The sequence below is a fragment of the Melanostigma gelatinosum genome (genome assembly GCF_949748355.1).
Source record: "Melanostigma gelatinosum genome assembly, chromosome: 2".
Classification (NCBI taxonomy): Eukaryota; Metazoa; Chordata; class Actinopteri; order Perciformes; family Zoarcidae; genus Melanostigma; species Melanostigma gelatinosum.
Genome location: NC_136635.1, coordinates 9,189,167 through 9,211,838, shown reverse-complemented (window position 1 = coordinate 9,211,838; position 22,672 = coordinate 9,189,167). Strand labels below are relative to the sequence as shown.

Sequence of the window (22,672 nt, the reverse complement as noted above, 5' to 3'; positions counted from 1 at the left end):
TGACAGCATCAGCAAGAAAGCAAACAAGTGTATTTGCTCATACAATGAGCAAATACCATTGTTCTTGAATTTTCCTTTCAATTGTGGCCAAACTGAAGCTTCCTGAAAGCTCACCGTATTCCACAAAGACAGGGTACAGTGTTGCAGTTGCAGAGTTGTGGTAAATGGGATTTCTAGGTCAGAACAGTTTACTGACTTGCTATATTTAGCTAAAAACATGCACAAGCTTAACATTGTTAATTTGCTTAAATTAAGTCTGCTATTTTGGAATCAAAAAATACCAAGAACAATGAACAATGTATTGGTCTGGACTCAATGCGTCAGGGCAGAAGAGTAGATTTACATTTTGAAAACTGAGACACAGTTGGGACGTTGCACAACTACAGATGCTGTCTTCTGAATGTCATTGCTATTCTTGTCTTCACTGCTTCACATACTAGGCTTGTATTGCTTCATAATAAGAACACAATATTGTTTACTGTTGCTCTTCTGTCAGTTATACGTTGAGGAATATGCCCAAACATTTACTGCTCTACTCTGTGGAATCTAAGATTGTTTTATATGTTTTATAAATGTTTTGGTACATCATCTAGTTTCGGTATCTGGATTTTCGCCAGTTGTTTACTCTTTTCCTCATAGTTAGTTAAATAAGGGAAATAATAGAGGATGTGATTTCAAAGCATTCACATTAAGAGGAATGTAATGATTTAATTAAACTTCAGCTTTACTGCAGTCATCTTGTCATCCTTATGGAATATTTGAATTTATTGTTATTTATAAATGTATTATTTTATTTGTTTATTATGATTGGAATGATTCTTTTTTTATTGTCCACTTTCAGTAACACAATTACTGAGACAGAGATTAGAAATCCGAACTACAATAAAACATCAGAGCAGTTTTGCAGCATCTTACCTGCTCAAAACATCTTCGGCGTCAGAGAACAATAAAATAAATAAGGTGTAACTTTCTAATAGCATCCCTTATAAAGGGTTTACAAGTTGTAACTAGCAGCGTTATCAACTGTTAAAGCTTACAACAAATCAGGTGTCATGCTGAGTGAGGAATGAACACAGCCACAACAAAGCAACCCACAATAGTTCTTTAAAATGGGTTATAGGTGATCTAAAACATATCAGTAAATAATTTATGGCCATCAATTACAACCTGTAAATCCTTTGTAAAACCTTATTTTACTGTCGTGGACTCACCTGAATTGAAATAATAGCAGCCAAGGATGAGGAAATACAGAAATAATACAACATCACATACAATCATAGTTAAGCCTAAGAAATAAATACATCTAATTGATTTTAAGAGGGACATTTGTGTCAACATTGTGTGCGTCATTGCTGCCTCAGCCAACCAGATCGCTCTGTATTTGGAGTCCGGCCGGTGGCGGTGGGAGGAATAATTTAAGTGTCTTAAATAGCGAAGCAGCCTCGAGTGGAGATGTCAGGATCTGATGTCAGCAAAGCGTTACAGGCAATGTGTGATCTGAAGACTGACACGTAACGGACTGTAGAGGACGTTTAGGTGGAACATTTGGGTGGCGGAAAGATTTCGGAGCGAAAAGCGAAATCGATAATTAATGTAAGTAGGATTGCTGGATTGGACAGTAATCGGCCGTCAGTTGAATGCTAACCATCGTAATATCCTGTGTGTTCAGTATTTGCTCAGTATAAGCTTGAACCTCGATTCTCCTTAAAATAATGTGCGGCTGTTTGAATGAAGCTCCGGCGCAGACTGCAGAGCCTCACCCCGTGTTTACATGTCGCCTCACAGGCCACACATGATACTACAATCACAACCTCATGTCTATCTCGTTTATTATTCAGCTTCAGCGTACGCGTTTTCATGTCAACAAAACACATGTCCTTCTATTTATGTTGCCCATCTATAGAGGATAACGTCAGACATAATTAGAAATAATAAAAAAGATCTTTGATTGCCCTTGAAGCCATTTGGTTGTGTCAGTAATCCCAAAGTGTCAGACTGCTGCTCCACTCACATTTAACGATGTAATTGGATAAATGTTCACATCATCTGTCTGTAAACCCTTTAGCCTCTCTGTCCTCTTCTCTGTTATATGTGATGCTCTCACTGTCTGTGCTGTAGTGAGTGTGACATTGACCAACTTTTAATCATAATGTTGTTGCTCACTCGCCTCAGAAATAACAACAACAACCGTTGTTAGTACAATACTGAAATGGCATTACATTGAATAACCCTATATGCGTTGTCTCGTGGTTGGCTATTACATAATGGTGAAGCATTGTGATTGGCTGGACGACTGGGCAAGTCTTTGGATGTGTGTGTGTGTGTGTGTGTGTGTGTGTGTGTGTGTGTGTGCGTGTATCAGTGCTCCCATCTGTTTGCACGTGGTCTATGTTGACAGTGATATCAGATCTGTGGCATGTCCATGAATGAGTGCATGTGTGTGTTTGTGAGACAAATAAAAAAGACCAAAAGGTCAAAAATGATGTAATCATCAAGTCCCACACACAGTTCTTAAACAATAAGTCAAGAGATTAAAGGGTCAATGCACCTAAATGTCACAACAGCAAACATACATATTTTCACTGCTGTGTATAGCCATGCAGGTACTTTTTCATTGATTGAAAAACATTTTATGTTCCAAAAAACAGTGTCTTGGTTACAGTGGATAATAACACAGACCTCAGTGTGAACAGTTTAGTTGGAGCTACTTTATACTGTAGTAGAAAGTGAATACAGGAAAAGCAAAGCTATTTGCACAGCTAGATATCACTTGAGTTAGAAAAATGTTTCTTGTAATTTGGAGTGGTTTTCCTGTCCAAGTCCAACATATCAAGGAGGCACTGCTGTTTATTGTTAAGTACATGTGATTGATTGACTTTAAATATACTTTGATGTGACGTAAGTAGAGGTACCATGAAGCTCAGTCTGGACACAGTGAATTCATTGGTTCAACTACAGTGTTGTAGTGTGTTGTGTAGCTATAGCGAGCGGGTCTGAACAAGTCTGATGTTGAAATAAGGTGTCACACTCGGATCTACAACAGAATAATACTGCGTCATTAGAGCAGAAGAGTTCCATTCTGAGATTATCAGTAATTGATAGGTGTTAACAAAACGACTTCATCCTACGAATGTTCTCACATGGTCTGCCAAAATATAGAGCCATCTGTCCATAGCTGTGATGATGTGTGTGTGTGCGTGTGTGTATCTGAGTCAGCACAAACAGTTGGCAGGTGGAGATTTGAAGGGGCAGTTTGTTGTGGAGATAAGACAGTGATGTCACAAATATGTTGTGCCTGTGTTTCTACATTTTTCCTTTTTCCAATGTTAAAGCTTTTGGTTGCCATACACCTCCCAATATCCTCTTAACATTTACTAACCATCCATTGCTGCAGAGTGCTCCTACTTCCGCTTTCCTTTCCTTCAGAAGTTCACTCTTTTTCTCATCTTCTTACCCTTTCATCATCTCTTTATGCCCTTTTTATCTGCCTTTCTTTTCTTTTTTCTCTCTTTCTTTCTCAATCTTTGTGCTCACCTTTCATTCTTTGCTCTTCGTGTTTTCTTTCCTTCTCCTTTGAATGGGTTCCGTCCAACTCATTTAGCAAATTCTGATGGGTCACATTAGCAATGCTTTCACCCTTGTTTGAAGCTTAAGTAACACTAATGGCTGGCAGTTTGCTAAAAAGATAATGTGGCATGAGCAGGCACATAATTGATTCTGTTGCATTGCACAACAGTTGAAAGTGACTTTAGATATTTCGTAATGTACAAAAACGAAAAGAATATCAGTTTACCACGCACTCTTATTGCTGTCATAACTGCAGTTGCTCCCATAGGACCATTAGCTGGTGTAAAACGTAGTCCAACATGTACATTGTTAATAATTACATAGATTTCTTATATTAAGTATTTGCATGAAAGAATGAAATATATACTTATTTATTAATAAGTATAAACCATACTTTTGATTTATCCTGGACCCTGAATGTATTTTCTTACTGTTCTCTCTCTGATCACCAAAACAACAACCAGCCCAGTGAATGCATTTCACCGTCTGTGTCTCCCTCCAAGGCCATGTTTGTCATTCTAGACAGAGAGCATTAGGGGCTGTGGATCAGAGAGACTGGCACAGCACCGCATGATTACTCTTGTCCCAAATGGAGTGTATTTTGCATTACAAATATATACAAACCGTCTTATTTTTTTATTTTTAGAAAAAAGCTGAATGTTTTCCCATCCATGCACCTGCATACCAATCACAAACACCACGCTGAGCAACGCCACAAGAACACTGTCATTGTTCATGGTTTCAGCAAAGAGTGCAAGGTTGGCTTGCGTGTGTGGGCAGTCATTGGACTCAGTGGATCAATAATTTATTTTAATGTGGCAGAAAGGTCTTACACAAAACATCTCATCGTCAAGAGTTTGATCCCCGACAGTCAATAGGTCCTTTTTGAGTGTCACATAGTGTTTCGCTGTGCAAATGTAGATAAAACCTAATTTAATGGACAAAAAAGTCGTCTCGTGGGAAAGTAATCAACCAAAACTCTCCCTCCCTTTTTCCTTCCCTGTCTGCCTCCAGTTACAGACCATGAACTATGTGGGTCAGTTGGCAGGCCAGGTATTTGTGCAGGTCAAGGAGCTTTACAGGGGACTCAACCCTGCAACACTGTCTGGATGTATAGACGTCATCGTGGTCCGGCAGCCCGATGGCTCCCTGCAGTGCTCCCCCTTCCACGTACGCTTCGGCAAGATGGGTGTGCTGCGGTCACGTGAGAAAGTGGTGAGGTTATAGAGTGCTGCCTCCCTCACACTTTCACTCAGCTTCTTTTTCTCTTTCATCTGCATGTACAGTGTAGTTTTGTCAGAGACTGTTGCTCACACTTCTATTCTGACAACAGCATAAGTAAAACGTTTGGCATTCAAATGTGTCGATACTTTTCATGACAAATTCACACTTTTCATTCAAATCAAGTTAACATTTTAGGTGTAACACAGTCAGTAATGTATTTCAGTTGGCCAGAAGTAGGTAGTAGGTACTAGCTGAAAATCAAACGAAAAGTAAACAAAAGTATTGCATTACAATGCTGCACAGTCCAGTAAAAGTGGATGACAGCACATCACCCCCAGCACTGAGTACTGTATGCATGCATTTTTACATCTTTGTGGCTAAGTTAAAAGGGGCAGACACAGTAATTGCTATCTGTTAGATGAGATAGATAATACATATTTATGGAACTAACAGTCACTGAATGTGTCGACTCAAAATCCTAAAATGACGGTTGTTTTTCACGTCATTAATATTGAAAACATGCTCATTTTAAGGATTATTATTCTCTCCTGCAGGTGGACATAGAAATTAATGGAGAGCCAGCGAGTTTGCACATGAAGCTGGGAGAGAATGGAGAGGCCTTCTTCGTCAAAGAGACTGAGAACACAATGGTGAGTAATCATTGACAGAGTCATTACACTGAGTCAGTTAACGCAAACAAATATAGGACGGAACATAACTCACTGACATGAAGGTCGAACGTGCAGGCTGAGCTAAAATATACAAACAAGTGCTTGAATTGGATTGGTACTCATAGAGAATACATTCAATGCATGCCCATATGCCCATGCCCATGCCCATGCCCATGCATGCACTTATTGATGAATCTGTAAATACATGTTGTTGTCATTATCAGGTTTAGATCTCAGTTTTCCTTATCAGACGAGCCCAGAGGTAGCAGAACTGTGCCCCTCCTCTCCTGTAGTCCGAGATGCAACATGAGACTGAGTTCTAGGAAACTGCTGGTGGAGTCAAACTCTTTGAACAGTCATACAGTTAAAAGTTTAAAGTTTGGCCAAAAAAAAAAAAACGGTAATTTTTCTTTTCATTCAATAAGTGCAAAATCAAGAGTTGATAACACAAAATATATGACACAAAATCTGAGTTAAATAAACGCAATAATACAATAATGAATAAAACCTAAACTTAACATTTCTTGGACACAGTTTGTATCATGAAGATACCTTTCATGGTAAATAAATGGCACCTTAAAGCATCCTCTCAAGCTTTCAAGTACATGAGAGCTTCTCTTGGGATTATAAGGAAATCACAATCTTAGTCATTGTCAACAGCAGTCTGTACAGTGCAATGGCCTGCTTTGATGTCATGTGTCTTTACATTGAAAGGTAGAAGAGGAAATGTGAACCGGCAAATCCAGTTTGAAAGCTTATCCAATGCCAAAACACCACACAACAGTTTACACTGTTTTGCAGCACTAATAGTGCAATTCATCAAGATGCCACAAGGTGCTCGCTTCCACGTTTCCACAGACAAATAAGCCTGATCCATTAAAACCTTGCAGTGCAAGTGCAGGTTTAGAGCACCAACTCCATTCTACTTCATGCAACGCAGTAAAGCGAGACAAGCAAACAACAACAAATTACAAACTACAGAGAGAGACATAGAACACATTTAAGAAACAAACCAAGAAATTCAACAATCTGAATCTGTAAAAGAAGATAAAATGCATGTGATCACATCATAGAGAAACAGATACTGGCAGAAAGCCGGATGACTTTACTTACATTTTATGATCTGAGATTCTGCTTGAAGTAGATTTTAGCACATCAGCTGAAATATAGGATGAAGAGCAAGAGGGAGCAAGAGCTCCTGTTCAAAACAATACAAAAGTCCCAATTAAAAAGCTTTCTATGCAACAGTAATAGATCGTGTTACATGAAAGTACGAGCAGCACAAATAGAAATGCATCCGAAAACAATCTGACCTTCGTCAACACATTTTCTTTTTTGCTGACAACTGACTCTGTAAAATGATAGGCGAGTGTTCATGGGAAGTTGGAGGGTCAGGAGCGTGAGGTGGAGCACTGTTGTGAAGGAAGCACGGATCAGTGGTGAGCATGATTAGAGTTGGCTATGTTTCCCAGTTAGGAATTAAGAGGAATATTTCGTAATCTGAAAAGATCTAATTCCTAATCGAAGGAATTACATTGCAGAGTGGAAAACTATCAGAGGGCTATTTACAGCTCTGCCAAATTCACCTTCCCGATAGTCGGTTGCACACGGACTGCACTCAGGCTTAGACGGCCAGACAGCACTTGCAATAGATACTTTACTGTACAGTACTAAAGCACAGATGAACGTGCACCAGATGTCAGATATGGCAGCTTGAGGGTTGCCATAGTATGGTCTGTTTCAGTGTCAAATGATTTATCTTCCATCAGTGTTTTTGCTCCATCTGTCTCTTCACAGTTATTGTCTCACCGTTCAAGGAACTATTTGGCATCAAGCCAAATCTTCTATGTCTCTTCAACCCCCCCTTCTCCCTCCCTCTATGTTCCTCGGGGGGTAAAGTTAAATCTGAGAACATGTTGCGGCTTGTGAATTCGATCATGCACAGGAGACATTAAGTAAATGATACAGCAGGAATTCATCTTCAGGCTGGAACATCAGGAATCTCTGAATATGTTTGGTAATAAAATCCACATGATGTAATTTATCTCATTGTGGTTACATTGAAAACCTCTCTCCAGGAATCTAAGTTATTACATTATGTCATCTATTGTTGCAGTGTGCAACAGAAGTATTAACAAACGCTGCTTCATGGGTGACGTGGATTTGTCTCAAAAGATAGAATTCTTATATGTCACATTGTTCCCTTGTTGCAGGTAGATTCAGTTTTTTTTGCAGAAAACCATATTAATAGAAACAACATCTCTGGTTTTGAAAATAAGAGTTATGTTAATTTATTAGTTAAAAGATTGAGAATGAACCATCCAAAAACATTTAAATGAACGCTCTGAGCAGTTGAGCTGTGACGTGCCCATCTTGAGCTCTGTCCTATGGTCATATCTATCTCAATGATGTGGATATTAAAGGGATTTGCAATTTTGTTCAGACATCCATCGTTGTCGTACTTTCCCCCCAGCAACCTGTTTACATTTGTGGTTTTAATTTTAATGTCTCAACAACTATTCAATAGATTGCCATGAAGTTTGCACTTGCATGTTCCCCTCAGGATAAATTGTAATCACTTTGGTGACCCTGTGACTTTTCTTTTAGCACCATCATCAGGTCAAAATTGACAAAATATCTGCTAAAAATTGATAACATTCCCATTAGCCTCAGCTGTACTTTGTTTTTAGAGCTCATTAGCAAATATTAGCATGCTAACACGCTGAACTTGGTGGAGAACATGGTATAAAATGTGTACCTGCAGAGAATCAGTATGCTAGCATTGTCGTGAGATATGTCGGCATGTTGACATGTCAGCTTGCAGCTCAAAGCACCGCTGTGCCAAAGTACAGCCTCACAGAGCAAGGCCGAATACTCTTCGTCTTGTTAAGCCATTCTAGCAGCGTTTCTCAACAACTACTAGATGGATCGGCATGACATTTGGTGGAGACATTCATGGTCCCAAGAGGCCCCTTTCACAGCAGCCGTTTTGACATGGCATTGCAGGGTAAACACAAGTGTTATTGATGAAGGGAATTAAAGTCCAATTCTATTCAGTGTGTCACAGCCTTGCACAATAGGGCCCTCGTCCGCCTAAATGGAACAGGGACGCAATTAATGTTATTAATTACACCAAGTGTTTACCCTGCAATGGCATGTACAAATGGCTGCTGTGAAAAGGGCCTAGTGAATAAAGCCAAATGATGTTAGGGATCCCCTGACTTTTCATCGATCACCATCTTTTCCCCAACTTTCACTAAGCCAGTAAAGGCTGTGCTGTACTGTTCCTTTTGTTTTGTACTATATTAGCAAATGCTAACACACAAAACATCATGCCTGTTAAACACATGTTAGCATTATCATTGTGAGGATGTTGTCATCCTCACATATTAGCATTTAGTTCAAAGCACTACTGTGCCTAGCTACAGCAGCTTTACACTCTTATACTCCACTTTATCTTTGTACTCTTTCCCACATGATTCCATTTCAAATGTCAGTTACTTTACGTCAAATACGGTTCATTTCAGTTTGATTAGGAAGTTGATCATGATTTCTGACCATATCGATGACCTTGTATGCTAATGTCACATTTCTATGTTGACAGGAAATAGTTCCGTCCTACCTAGCAACGTCACCCATCATTTCAACGGGGGCAGAGTTAATGGAGTCCCAGTTAGGCAGACGCAGTTCTCGTCACCATGGTAAGACCTGTCGAAAAAAGAAAATGCGGGAATTTTTGAAGATGTGTGTGTGTGTGTGCTTTTTTAACAGTTTTCATGCCACTCTATCACATCACATAGATATCATCCCCTGCAGCTCACTTCCTGTCCAGAGCCTAGGAATGCAGCAAAGTGATGGCGGGATGATCAAGAAGAGGAAGAAGAGAAGGAGGAAGATACGGCCAGAGGCAGGCGGAGGAGGAGGGAGGAGAGAGGAGAGCGGGGAAGAGTTCTCCGAGGACCAGGATATGTTCACTATTGACTTGAGCTCGGATGAGGAGAGAGAGGGTGACAACAGGTGTGTATGTGTGTGTGCAAGTGACAGATTGTTTGATTGTGTGTTTCGGTTTGAACATTTGAGGCTTTCAGGATTGACATAAAACTAAAAACTACCTTAGTATACCTAGTATGTCTCAGCCAACAGTTGCTGTCTGTTGTAAATCTTTGTAGACCATTAGGACTTTGAAAAGGTCTTCCCTCCATGCCAGTCTGTGTTGTTGTTGTTGTTGTTGGTGTGTGTTTGTGTGAGAGAGACAGAAAGACAGAGATAATTAAATGCCAGTAACATTCTTTCATTGCTGGGGTGAACAACTTTCATCAGCATTCAATGCTGTTTGTGAAGCAGATGAACCACTGCCAAGTGTGTTTATGTTTTTCAGGCATGAATGATGTCAGTGGTTGTTCCAGCCATCTAAAAAACGGCATGTGCTTTTGCACCGCATGAATCGGAAGACCAGGAATTAAAAAAAATATCTGAGGACATTCTGTTAATGCTCAAATTGGAACTTGTCCATTTATAGCAGTGTGGCTCTGTGGGTTGGAATGGAGACCCCTCCAGGCCAGACAGAAATATCTCAACAGTTCTTGGATCGATGCCTTGAAATTTGTACAAACAATCATGTCCCCTTTAAGATTAGCTGTAATGACTTTGGTCATATTCTCACTAATCATCTAGTGCCATCATCAGGTCCAATATAACGTTAATGACAAGATATACCTGTAAAATGAATGATGTTCCAGCTATTTTCTTTTTATGCCGCTTCTGTCTCAATTCAGTAAAATCATTTCGATGGCTCAAATTCAATGCTTAGGAACAACTCAGGTAGATGAGAATTACTGTATTGGGTGAGTCTACATGTGTGTGCATGTTTGTGTTTACGTATGTGAGTGAAGCCGTTTGAAAACCAGCTCTGTTTGTGGTACGCGCTCCAGGGATTCGTTCCCACAGTGTTCTCTGTCTCTTTAATATAACGGCTCTTTTTGTAGGACGTTAACCACGTGTTAGGGTGGGAAAAACTCCCGAAACTTTTAAAAACATGAAATACTGTGTCTAACTCATGTCATGCTAAAGACTGTAATGTGGGTGGTCACAGTCAAACATACTGCAAAAGTAGTTTAAAAAGTAAGGATGAGATTTACAGACTGTTCTTCGGGACATTTTAATGAGCATAAACAAATCCACTTGTTTTGGACTTGCTGAGACACCATGTATTTATATAGTATGGTGTGTGCACAGGCTGTGAAGTAATGTGTGTGTATGCATATAAGTGACATCTCCCTGCATGTGTGTGCTTGTGTTCAGACCCGTGTATGGTGATCAGGGGTCTACAGCCAATACGCACACACACCACAGCACTGATTGGATCCGTTCACAGAGGTATGACTTTGACACAAATCACATCGAGATACACACTTAATGATGAACTTGTTCTTGTCTTTTTGAACTGTCTGGTAAACTCTTCCTATCCTCCATTCAGGGGTTTTTTCTGTTCATATTATACAAAGCATTTTTAATACATTTTGAGTAGATAATAATCATGATTCATTGTCTCTCACTCTCTTCATCTCCTTTCTCTGTTTTTGTGTGTCTTTCTACGTCTTCTTATCTTCCTGTAGTCACATGATTAAGGACACTCTCTTAATCCCTCCACCCTGTGGTCTGTCCATCTCTTGTCCTCAGAAGACTTCTCTCTTCTCCAGTCCTGTTAGGTATCACCTACACGTTTACCCTCTCTGAATGCTGGAAATGAAATAATGCATTAATGAAAGGAAAGCTCACAGTTTGCAGAAAAGAAGATATAATATTTGGAAAATATTAAATATGCATGGTATATTTTTTCGTTTTTAACTTTATTATGTATATTGAAGGTGCTTTATCTGTTAAATATGGAGTACAAATGGATGTAATCAAGTGTCTTCCACTTTCCCATCAGCCCCGACAATTCTAGGTCATCAACACCAAAGAGCGACTCAGAGCTAACCAATCCGAAAAAAAACAACCCTGAGATGTTGTGGACCTGGGGGGAGCTGCCACAAGCTGCTCAGGTATTTACACACACACACACACACACACACACACACACACACACACACACACACACACACACACACACAGCAGAAAGCACTTCAGCACGTTTACATATTTTATTCAGATTTCAAAACCTTATGCTTGTTGTAATGAAATAGTCAGGCACATCTCCAACCATAACATGAAAGAAAATAATTTACGTCATTTTTGTACAAATTAAACAAATGAGATATAATGTGTTTATTAGTGAGCTTTAGAGTTGTTGGTCGGTGGATTTTGTTGAATAGAAACAGTCTTGCTGTTTCTCCCTATTTGCTATTTCTTTATGCTAAGCTAAGCTAAAAGGCCGCTGGCTCCAGCCATATATTTATCCATGGGTGGTAGCAATCTTCTCATCTAAAAGAAGCAAATAAGAGTATTTCCCAAAATGGAAAAATAAATGGAGATAAGGAAAGTAAGTATAAACATACTTGAACAAGATATTGTGAAACAAGTTTGATCTCTCTCTCTCTCTCTCTCTCTCTCTCTCTCTCTCTCTCTCTCTCTCTCTCTCTTTCATAGCCATCCTTCTTGACTTCCCTCCAGAAGCAGGACCCTGCCACAGCAGTCTCCATCCCAGTGTCTTCCAGCGCTCACTTCAGAGCCATCAGTGACACCGGACCCCCCTCCTTCACGCTCTATGCTCCCCAGCCAGGGGAGGCTGCTGCTCATAGTGGGGTCAAAGACACTGAAGAAAGCAAAAATGGAGCCACGGTGGGACTACCCACGAAGACTGGGGACAGGGTTGGAGGTTAGCATGGTAGCTTTATGGGACAGAAAAATGATGATAATGTGCAAAGTATTCTCTACAATTTCATAGAATGACATTACAGCCTATATTACATATTAAAGTAATTATGCAATTGTGTTTTTACTCATCACCTTTCATGTATTGCTTTACCACGTTTTGCAAATGTGATTTCCAATTGATTCACCTGAGACTTCCATGGATGCATTTCCATGGATGAATCATAAATAACCAGAACAGCCGAATTGGAGTGGTAAACTAAGTGATCGTAGAACTGCAGAATCCAAATGGAACAATTCTAACGTTAACCTCACTTATCAGTATTTCCTGGTGACACATGAGCTTGTTTGTATGCATCAATTGATTCTTTACTCTGGGTGTTTTCTGTAGTAAGAGAGGTGGAAAGTGTTGGGCCATCATGTCCAGAGATGGAGGGTCTAGCAGCCTGCTCAGTGTCTCCCAGGATTCTCATTGATCATCTTGATGAAGGTGGGAATAGAGGAAGTCCCATTAGAAGAGCGGACTCACCATCCAAGAGGAAAGGTATGAATTCTCTATCTCAAGCATACAAGAACAAACGTGTGCACATGGATTGAGAAATTGTGTTCGCAATTGTTGAAAAGAGGCCAAAGGTCTGTCTATGAGGAGGTCCTGAAGTTTTTTTTATGCCGTGATTCTGCCAATGTAAAAACACACTACCCCACAGAGAGGGGGCAAACATATGGTTTGCATGAATTGGGGATTGCATTTTGGCTCGATGTCATCCATTGTGCCGCAAGAACTGCTTTCATATTTGAAGTGTTGTTTTGACCAAGATGTTATGAGTGTGTGGGGCAGTGGAGCTGCGTGGAGTAATGCAGACAGTGAGAAGGGAACACAAAGAAAGACTTTCTTTAACACAAAGTGTCTATGAGCTTCATTATCATGCTACTGATACTGATGATGTGTAATATTGTCTCTTATTAGAAAAGAGAAGCCAACACCTTGGTGCTGATGGCATATACCTGGACGACATTACAGCGCTGGAGCCTGAAGTAGCTGCTCTGTACTTCCCTAAAAGGTTCAGTAACAAACATTTACACACGTAACATGTTTGTGCTTCATATGAGTACAAAATACGTTCCATCCAAATACACACACCTACTTTATAAAGCTTTCATGTGGTGTAATTCACCCTCTGGCGGCCACCATGGAGGTCTTGACTTAGACTTTTTGACTATTCTTGTGATATATGGCTATAGCTAACCATCAATTATATTACATTACATTCATGTGGTTGATGCTTTTATCCAAAGCGACTTACAATGATTGCATTCAACCACGTGGGTACGAGAAAAGAAAGTGCAAGATTGATGAAAGTACATCAAGTTTATCAAATATTTAGATCTACTTCAAGTGCTACATTTAGAAACAATAGGAGATAGAGAAAAAAAAATTAGTTTTGTTATTTATGGGTCAAGGTGCAGTCTAAACAGATGAATTTTCAGTCTGCGACTTATTGTAAATACTTAATATAATGAGTTATTACAGTTAAATCATTTTGGGGACTGTAGTTAGCTGACATTTAAGTTGCTGCTGTGAACATTTAAGTTGCTGCTTTTCAAAACTGTGAAGGTACTTAACGGCACTTTGGGCTGGAGTTTATTTGACCTATCACAACAATATGTTTTCAGAGATGTATGTGTGTTAGAGCGTGTGTGTTTCTCTCTTTCCTCAGTGACGGAGGCAGTAGCTCAATGAGAGGGGACTCGGAGATGATGATGGGAGTGCAGAGCGCTGATCAGTCCCCTCAGTCAGTGGGTAACAGTGGGATGGACAGCGGCGTAGACAGTTTGTCCAACCAAGTAGGGGACCTGGCTCATGTTGCCATATCTTTGTGCGGAGGACTCACCGACAACAGCGAGATCACAAGAGGTACGATAAGGAATGTGCAAGGAGGCAATGACAGAAGGAAAAAAACAAGGTGTACAGTGCTGTTCAGTTTTAACGTTAAACACGTCTGTCAATCTGTGTATGTTCTTACCTCAATATATACCGTGTGTGTGTGTGTGTGTGTGTGTGTGTGTGTGTGTGTGTGTGTGTGTGTGTGTGTGTGTGTGTGTGTGTGTGTGTGTGTGTGTGTGTGTGTGTGTGTGTGTGTGTGTGTGTGTGTGTGTGTGTGTGTGTGTGTGTCATGCCACAGAGCAGTTCCAGGAGAGGGAAATTTCCTACCATCAGTTCTCTGAAAACCCTTCTATTATCGACGACCCTAACCTGGTGGTCAAGATAGGAAGCAAGTATGTACTGCTGTACTGTATTCAGTATTTAAGTGTGATTCACATTAAAACTGGCAAAACGCTGCAATACAAATTGAGCTTTCAAAGGAATAGTTACATATTTTGGGAAATCTGCTTATTTGATTTGTTGCCTGATGGAAGATGAAAGGATCCAAACCTCTCTCTTGTCTTTATTGTAAATATGATGTTATCACAAAGACTGGACAAGAGGATATTATGTATGTGTATGCCAGCTGTCTTCATCAGATATAACTGAGGCGTAAAGAAGTGCTTATAGCGCCCTCTGTTGTCTATTGTAGGTACTACAACTGGAACACAGCCGCTCCTGTCATGTTGGCCATGCAGGTCTATCAGAAACCACTGCCACAGGTAAGACCACCACAGTCCTACATACTTACACATTTACTTTAATTTGTTCCCATTTGACTGTATGTTTTATGTTATGAGTGGTGGGAGAGGTTCTCATATTGATTTAACTTGAATTACCCAGTTGTATCACCAAAATGTACTTAAAGTATAAAACGTAAAAGTAATCATGATGCACAAAAGGGACCCTCTCGGATCTATATTATTATACAGTATATTATATTACTGTATTATTATTACTGATGCAAATGTGTACTGTGTAACGTGTACGGATTGTGAAGCCCTCTGAGGAAAAGTTGTGATTTGTGATTTTGGGCTATACAAAATAAATGTAATTCAATTGAATTGTGTAAGCAGCATTTATCATGCTGTAGTACTTTACACACTCTTGGGTAGTTCAATCTATAAAATGCATCTTATTTCTAATCGTTTTGTATTTAAAATCTGAATCAGCAAATTCACGACAGTCACTACAGCTGTCAGATGAATGCAGTGGTCTAAAATAGTTCTCTCTGAAATGGAATTAAGTAGCAGTTTCAAGTACTGTAGTTAGTATGACATAGAAGAACTCAAGTGAAGTACATATGCCTTGTAATTATGCACAATACAGTACTCAGTTACATTCAACTAGTGGTTATTATTATTGTTTTTATACACTATTATATTCTACACTCTTTCTTTTCATCTATCATATAAATAAAAAGCACAGTAAAGTGCTTTTTGTCTGCAAGCCCATCTATGCTGAAAACAAGTGAAGACGAGTAAAAATGATTTATTCAAAACTATGTTATGCTGCATTTGGTGAAGTATGCTATGTTGCACTCTTAAAATATTCAGGTTGCAGCGGAAAAGAGCGCGACATACCCCAAGTTACATAGTTCATCGCTGTTCCATGACCATTTGTCAGTATCGCTCAAATCTGTCTTGTGTTACAGCTTCTGTCGTGTGAGCTCTTTTCATCACAGTAAATGCAGAGGGTGTATTTTCATTTTATGTTTTTTATCCTGACGAAGGCCTCTAGCCCAAAAGGACATCACAGAATGGAAAACCTCTTTCTTTTTATTGTGGGATTAAAATGAAACACTTGGGGCTACAACAGTCCTGTCCTTCAGGGTAACGTTATACAGTATAGAATGATTATTTGGAATTTCTAAATATGTTATGTTTTTGAATTGTTTTAATTTGATTATATTATCAATCAATTAGTTGGATGGTGTTTGGTGTCTCCTGCATCACGTTCTCCTGTGCACTCCCAGCATTTTGCAACTATTAATAATTATTAATTCTCCCCAATCTGATGTGTCACTTCAGTGTTGCCAGTGTCCTCTCTTTATTTCATGAACAAGAAAAGCAAATGCTACCAGATGATGTGTGTTCACATTTGTTTCCGGCTCTCATAATAGTTCATATTTAACGTACAATACACTCAATATTGTATTATTTACACTAACTGCAGTGGACAAAGCTGACAGCATTGTTATGGATACTAAGATGGGGACGCTTACATCAAAGCTGCGAGTCTTATACCACAGTGAAATATGGCTTTAAATCTGTTTTCCCTAACACTTTAATCATATAATGTCTTTATCCCCCTCCTTATTTTTTCCCTTTTATTTATACATTTTGTGTCTCCTAACATCCATGCAATGTTTGTGTGAACCAAGTGTTGGTGTCTGAGTTACGTGTTTTCTGCTTTTGGCCTCTTCTCATACTGCCTCCCTGGTCTGTTTGGCTCTGGCCCTTCCCAACCTGTATGATGTTTGCTTTGCTTGAGTCTTGGTCAGGGCATGTCTTTGTCTGTCTGTTTTTTACCATCAGTTTTCACCACTGGCAACCACGTCTCTCTATTCTTCCTCGTGGTGTGGAAGAATAGACTTCTCCATTTGACTTCTTCTCCATTTGAAGATTGTGACTGCTCCAGTCATATAATCTTCAGTCCCTTCCTTTCAGGATTTACTTTGCAAACCGTTTCTCTTTGTTTGTGTGCCATCAAAAGAAAATCCACCTGTATCTATCTTCATTTTTGTGATTCAGTTGGAGTTGTGTGTGGTTTTCTTATATGATCTTTGTTATTTTTACTTTTGTGCTTTCTTTTAATGTGTTTATGGGTTTACCTGTGTTTTGTGTTTCACTTTGTTTTGAGTTTTTTCTTTCAGTTTTGAGTTACATTTTCAGTCAGTTTTGAGTTGTATGTGCATGGTTGTCTCCAGGCCTCAGTGGAGAACATCATGAAGGAGAAGATGCCAAAGAAAGGAGGACGCTGGTGGTTCTCATGGAGGAGCCGGAACAGTGACTCCAAATCAGTAAGTGCAGAGATACACACACAATATTAGTGAGCTTTTCTAAGAAGAAATTTGTCTTGAGCCTTTATTATCTACACAGTGAAGAGTGTCAGATAGGAGAAATGAGGGAGGCAAAGGCTGGGAACCTCAATCAACACATGCAGCAATGCTTCAGTTGACTAAACCAGTTGTGACCTTTGACATTTGTGCACTTCAGGAATCAGCGACAGATGCAGGAGGAGACAGTGGAGCGAGCTCTCTCACTATGCCCTCAGGAAACAGGTAACTTCCAACAATTTGTTGCTTATTTTTTGTTTTTTCACTCTTTAAATCACCATATTGCTCTCTCAACACTCCCATTTGCATCAGTTTTCAAAGTTCCACCAAGTTGGTTGTCTTTGATTTTTTTTCAGGATGAAGGATGAGTCATCCTCTAGTGATGAGGACCACAGATCGTCCAATCAGGCGTCAGGATCCTGCCCGTCAGAGCCGCTTGTCAGTTCTGGCAGCGTCTGTTATAAGAAGACTCTTCGGCTCACCTCGGAGCAACTGGTAAATATTAGCTTTGAAGTTATGTAGCGACTTATTACATATTTCCCACTATGCAATCTTTAATTGAAGGGCGTTATTCTAAGATTTTCCCTCGGGGGCTACCCCATACTTTGTTGTGTTATTGCATGTGTTCCTTATCTGGAGTATAAATGAGCCCAACACTGAATAGAACACTTTTTTTTACCTTCCTTCTTTCAATCTGTGTCGTGTGTGTCTGTGTGTGTGTTTGTGTTTACAGGCCAGCCTGCAGCTGAAGGAAGGTCCTAATGATGTGGTGTTCAGTGTGACCACTCAGTATCAGGGCACCTGTCGTTGCCATGGCACAATCTATCTATGGAGCTGGGATGACAAGATAATCATCTCGGATATAGATGGTACCATCACCAGGTAAGGCAAAGCGATATATAGAGATAGTCACGCTGTCACAGTTGTTGGCCAAATGTGAGATTCACAAACCCCGGCTAGAATAGAAGGCTGTTCAGTTTCCACTTTTCACCAGCAGATGTTAGGCTTCACACATATCTGGTGTTGGTGGTGTTGTCTCTATAAGTGTATCTGTATTGATTGTGTGATGTTGCCTCTCTTGTGTCACGCTGCAGGTCAGACACCCTGGGTCACATCCTGCCCACACTGGGTAAAGACTGGACCCACCAGGGCATCGCACGACTCTACCACAAAGTCAGCCAGTGAGTGCTACTTTACAATTTGCGCACAGTGTGCAGACTGCAGTATGTAAAGCTAAGGCAATCTGGCTAAATCTCATTATAATTTTTCTTAAGTTCAGGGGTCGGCAACCTTTTTGACATATGAAACATCATATGAAGTGACTTTTCTTTTTTTAAATGTATGACCTTTATTTAAACCCGAGTGCACAGCTCAGTATAAGCTCTCTCTTTGTTTGTGTCTCTCTCTGTCACAGGAATGGATACAAGTTCATGTACTGCTCAGCGAGGGCCATTGGCATGGCTGATATGACACGAGGCTACCTGCACTGGGTCAATGAGAGGGGTACCATGCTGCCAATAGGCCCGGTGCTGCTCAGTCCCAGCAGTCTTTTTTCTGCCTTGCACAGGTCAGACACACACCACATTTACAAAAATGCTACTCTGGAGGAGTCAGAATTCACATGGCCTTGGAGTCAACTGAAAATATTTCACAGCATTGAATAAAAGTTACTTGAATTTGGTATTTATCAATGATATTTTTACCAGGAACAGCTACAGAATAATGACACAATATATTGTTGTTATATTGTTTTAGCAGTAGGCTATATATACATGCAATACAGTATACTGTTTTTCAACTCTTACCGAATGAATCCTTTTCAAAACCCAACTGCATGGGAAACTTAAACGTGTTTTCAATGGAGGGGTAACATGTGTTTGATGTCGTGCCATGTTTGTGTAGGGAGGTGATTGAGAAGAAGCCAGAGAAGTTTAAGATTGAGTGTCTCACAGACATAAAGCAGCTGTTCTACCCCAACACTGAACCTTTCTACGCTGCTTTTGGCAACAGAGCTACGGTGAGACTGCTGCACATGAACAGATACAAGCATGTACTTTCTCTGTATCGTGTTGGTACTTCTGACTTTTGGTCGTGATGCTGATTGTTTGTTTATGTGTGTCAGGATGTATATTCCTATAAGGAGGTGGGCGTTCCTCTGAACAGGATTTTCACTGTCAATCCCAAGGGAGAGCTGATACAGGAGCATGCCAAAACCAATATCTCCTCGTAAGCCAGATTGCCTGTTTCATTTGATTTACATCCATGTGATCTGACTCTGGACACGTGTGTGCAGATGTTTGACGTCTGAATTATGCTTAAAGGCTGTAAACATCTCTGTGTCTCCCACTCAGCTTTGGGAGTCTGTGTGAGATGGTTGACCATGACTTCCCGGTCCTAGCTCGAGATGAGGAAGCAGACGTCCCGTGCTCTGACACTTTTGACAAGGTCAACTACTGGAGCGAACAAGTTCCCCATGGCAGCAACCAGGAAGAAGAAGACCCACAGCCACTTGAGACAAGCTGAGAAAACCCCATCAAATTCATCATAGAAGATGCCGCATACAAGACTGTGGTCAGTGGTTTCGTGATTCACCGTGAAGTCGGCAGCCCAGATTCAGAGTGAAGGTGTTGCTTATTATAGAATCAAAAACTTATCCAAGAACTGTATCTGATAAATGAGTGAACCCCTGGCTCGCACGAGGATCAAAGACTGCTGATTCAGAGTAAATGAATGTGTTTTCAATATCCCACACAGACAAACCACCTTGCCATCAATGAACAGAGAGAACACAAGCACACTTAAGGGTTTATTACAAATAAGACTGAGGATTTTGTTATAGAGGAAAGAACAAAGAATCGCTGCTGAATTTCAACCCTTGCTTGCGAGTGAGGCCAACTGACGGTTTTGCCGAAGGAGTGGTCAACACAGAGTCAAAGACTCACATGTAACACGTTTTAAAGTGCACTGACTCACAGACACGCACACACACATACACCTACGTAAATCTTGTAAAGGTATTCTATAGACAATGCACAACATTGCAAAACATAACTAAATTATCCCTCACTGTGTGTTTTTCAGCTTCCTAAGAGATTCCTTTGACTGGTGCCTATTCTCTCCATCGTCCCACACCACTCTTCATTTGTACTGGTGGATAAAAAAAACACACAAACACATGAACTCAATGTTTGTGAAATGGTGAATATTATAATTATTATTATTTTGCACCAATAGGACTTGCATAGTCTGGTATCAATATTGTGTCATCCCTTCACCTGATAACCATTTTTTTTTCGAATTCTATGGAGAAAAAAAAAGTGTATTTTAAAATAAATAACTGTGCTAAGTTGACCTAAGCATTGGTTGAAGTCCACTAAAATGTAAGGACTCACCATGCAGACATTCTCCTGTACCCCACAGAGATTCTACACACATTCTAGCACTCTCAGATTACCGGCACAACTGCCTTCCACAATTGATAATAAAATATAAAATGCATGTACAATTCAGCTTTTCGAATCTCAAACCTGTTGGCGCATCCCTCATTTTTGTACTTTGTTTAAGTGACAATACTGTCAATTGTACTCATCATATGCAATGTATTCACCAAATAGTAAAAGTGAGAATCTTGGTTTTCCCTGGGCCAGGTATGTAGCTGCAGTAATCTTTTCTGACCTCAAGTGCAATAGATACAGCACAACGCTTTGCTCCATAAACAACACGTTACATTTACATTACATTAAAGCCATCCAGAACATGCAAAAATAGCACAGATAGTGTATCCGATCATCTTTCTGTGCCTTTGCAGGTCCAGATAAACGCGTGTGGTCTTCTGACCGTGCTACTGTGAAAGATGTGGCTCTGGCACATTTTCTCGTGTTCAGTGACAATACACAAGATAAATGCAGGGCAATGCAAATACCTTTAGTCTGTGTTCTTTCTGTCTGTTTTATACATGCAAGTAAGTCCAGTGCAATGCTAGAATGTAGAATATGAATCACTCAGAGTGTACGTTATTACATATAATTATGTATCATGGCTAATGCTCGTCAATGCAATTACTATAGAAGCCCTAGAGGACTGTGGTCATATTTTTTCAGTTTTGTAGAGTTGATACTACTCAGATCAGTAAACTTTAATGTACAGCACCAATCTGTCATGTAATTGAGCAGTGTATGAATGCAGTATATTCAAACACTAAGTTTTTCTCTTTACAAACTCATCTATTTTTGTCATTTGTACATATTGTTGTCATTTGTTATCAAATGCTTGTTTTCATTCATTGATCAGATAACATCTAATGTACTGCATTTATGTGAGATGTCTGTTTATTTTCTTATCACATGTCTAACTTGAAAATGGGGGAAACCACTAAATAATGATTAACAGTCATTTGTTTAGAGTCCATATGAAGAGAACTTTAAACAAAACAACTCTGTTAATCATTTGAGAGCTGATATATCGTCTAAAATCGTGATATATCGTTTACGGTGCTCATTCAAATGCACTTGCAGCCATTTTATGTGTTACTGTGAATTTGTTTTCAAACCAGCCTCCTCCCGTTTCACCATGTGACCACTAAAGCTAAATATTGTATTATATTTATATATATAAAATGCAGCTTTGAATGCCAGACAGCTTCAAGAAAAGTGAAAAAGATGATTTTGCAACTTTGTTCCAGATATTAAATCATCTGAAAATGATAAAGATGCCAGAATACTGACAACAGAGGAGCCCCCTGACAGTGGCTGAGTCTGTTGTACTGCTAAATACTTTGTGTGTATAGGATAGATATGTCTGATGCCGTACTGTGATTTACTTTAGCGGAGAGAAAACTAATGAGGAATCAACCTGTTGATGTTCACATGTCTTTGGGTAGACCAGTGTAAATTGTGTAAAAGGAAAAGATGCAGAGGGCGCATGCTGATGTAAAGCTACGATGCATAAGTATGTAGGTATAATGACCACTGTCTTGTCACCTGATCTTTGTAGGGAAGTGCATTGCTTTAGTATTGTTTTCAGTATGTCAAACATGCAAAGACATGTTACCTTGTCATTATTTCAGCCCAAAACACACTGATCTGTGTGAGGTCACTGTCTATACTCGAAACAACCTTCTGCCTTGTAGTCTTTTAACTACAGTATAAAGACCTCCTACTTGTGTGGTAAAATATGGAAGTCAAAAGTAAGAGAAGATTTTTCTTCTTAACGAACCCAATGATTTCCAAATATTTAAATGAAATCCTCTGTTTTATGATTATAACCTGATTCTTTCTGTGAAAGATCTTCAGGAACTCTTGACGTAAAGATGATGCACTATGAAGCAGCAAGATATTGTTAACAACATAGTTTGAATAAATCTGTACAGTGGAAACATTTTTTAAATAAACTCAAAGGTGATTGCTACTTTGTTTT

The 22,672-nt window shown here is 39.7% G+C and overlaps 1 protein-coding gene across 1 annotated transcript; it reads left to right on the top strand.

The window, feature by feature from the left end:
- The first annotated feature begins 1,461 nt into the window (after positions 1-1,461).
- lpin1a (lipin 1a) lies at positions 1,462-22,657 on the top strand. Its single transcript, XM_079294205.1, has 23 exons — positions 1,462-1,593; positions 4,582-4,782; positions 5,346-5,441; positions 9,067-9,163; positions 9,263-9,479; positions 10,764-10,838; positions 11,078-11,170; positions 11,395-11,506; positions 12,051-12,279; positions 12,667-12,819; positions 13,243-13,336; positions 13,994-14,190; positions 14,459-14,552; positions 14,852-14,921; positions 17,129-17,221; positions 17,418-17,482; positions 17,614-17,752; positions 17,991-18,139; positions 18,352-18,438; positions 18,672-18,824; positions 19,160-19,274; positions 19,380-19,483; positions 19,609-22,657. The coding sequence occupies exons 2-23, from the start codon at positions 4,591-4,593 to the stop codon at positions 19,778-19,780; spliced, it is 2,796 nt and encodes a 931-aa protein (XP_079150331.1). The 5' UTR covers positions 1,462-1,593; positions 4,582-4,590; the 3' UTR covers positions 19,781-22,657.
- Positions 22,658-22,672: the final 15 nt, after the last annotated feature.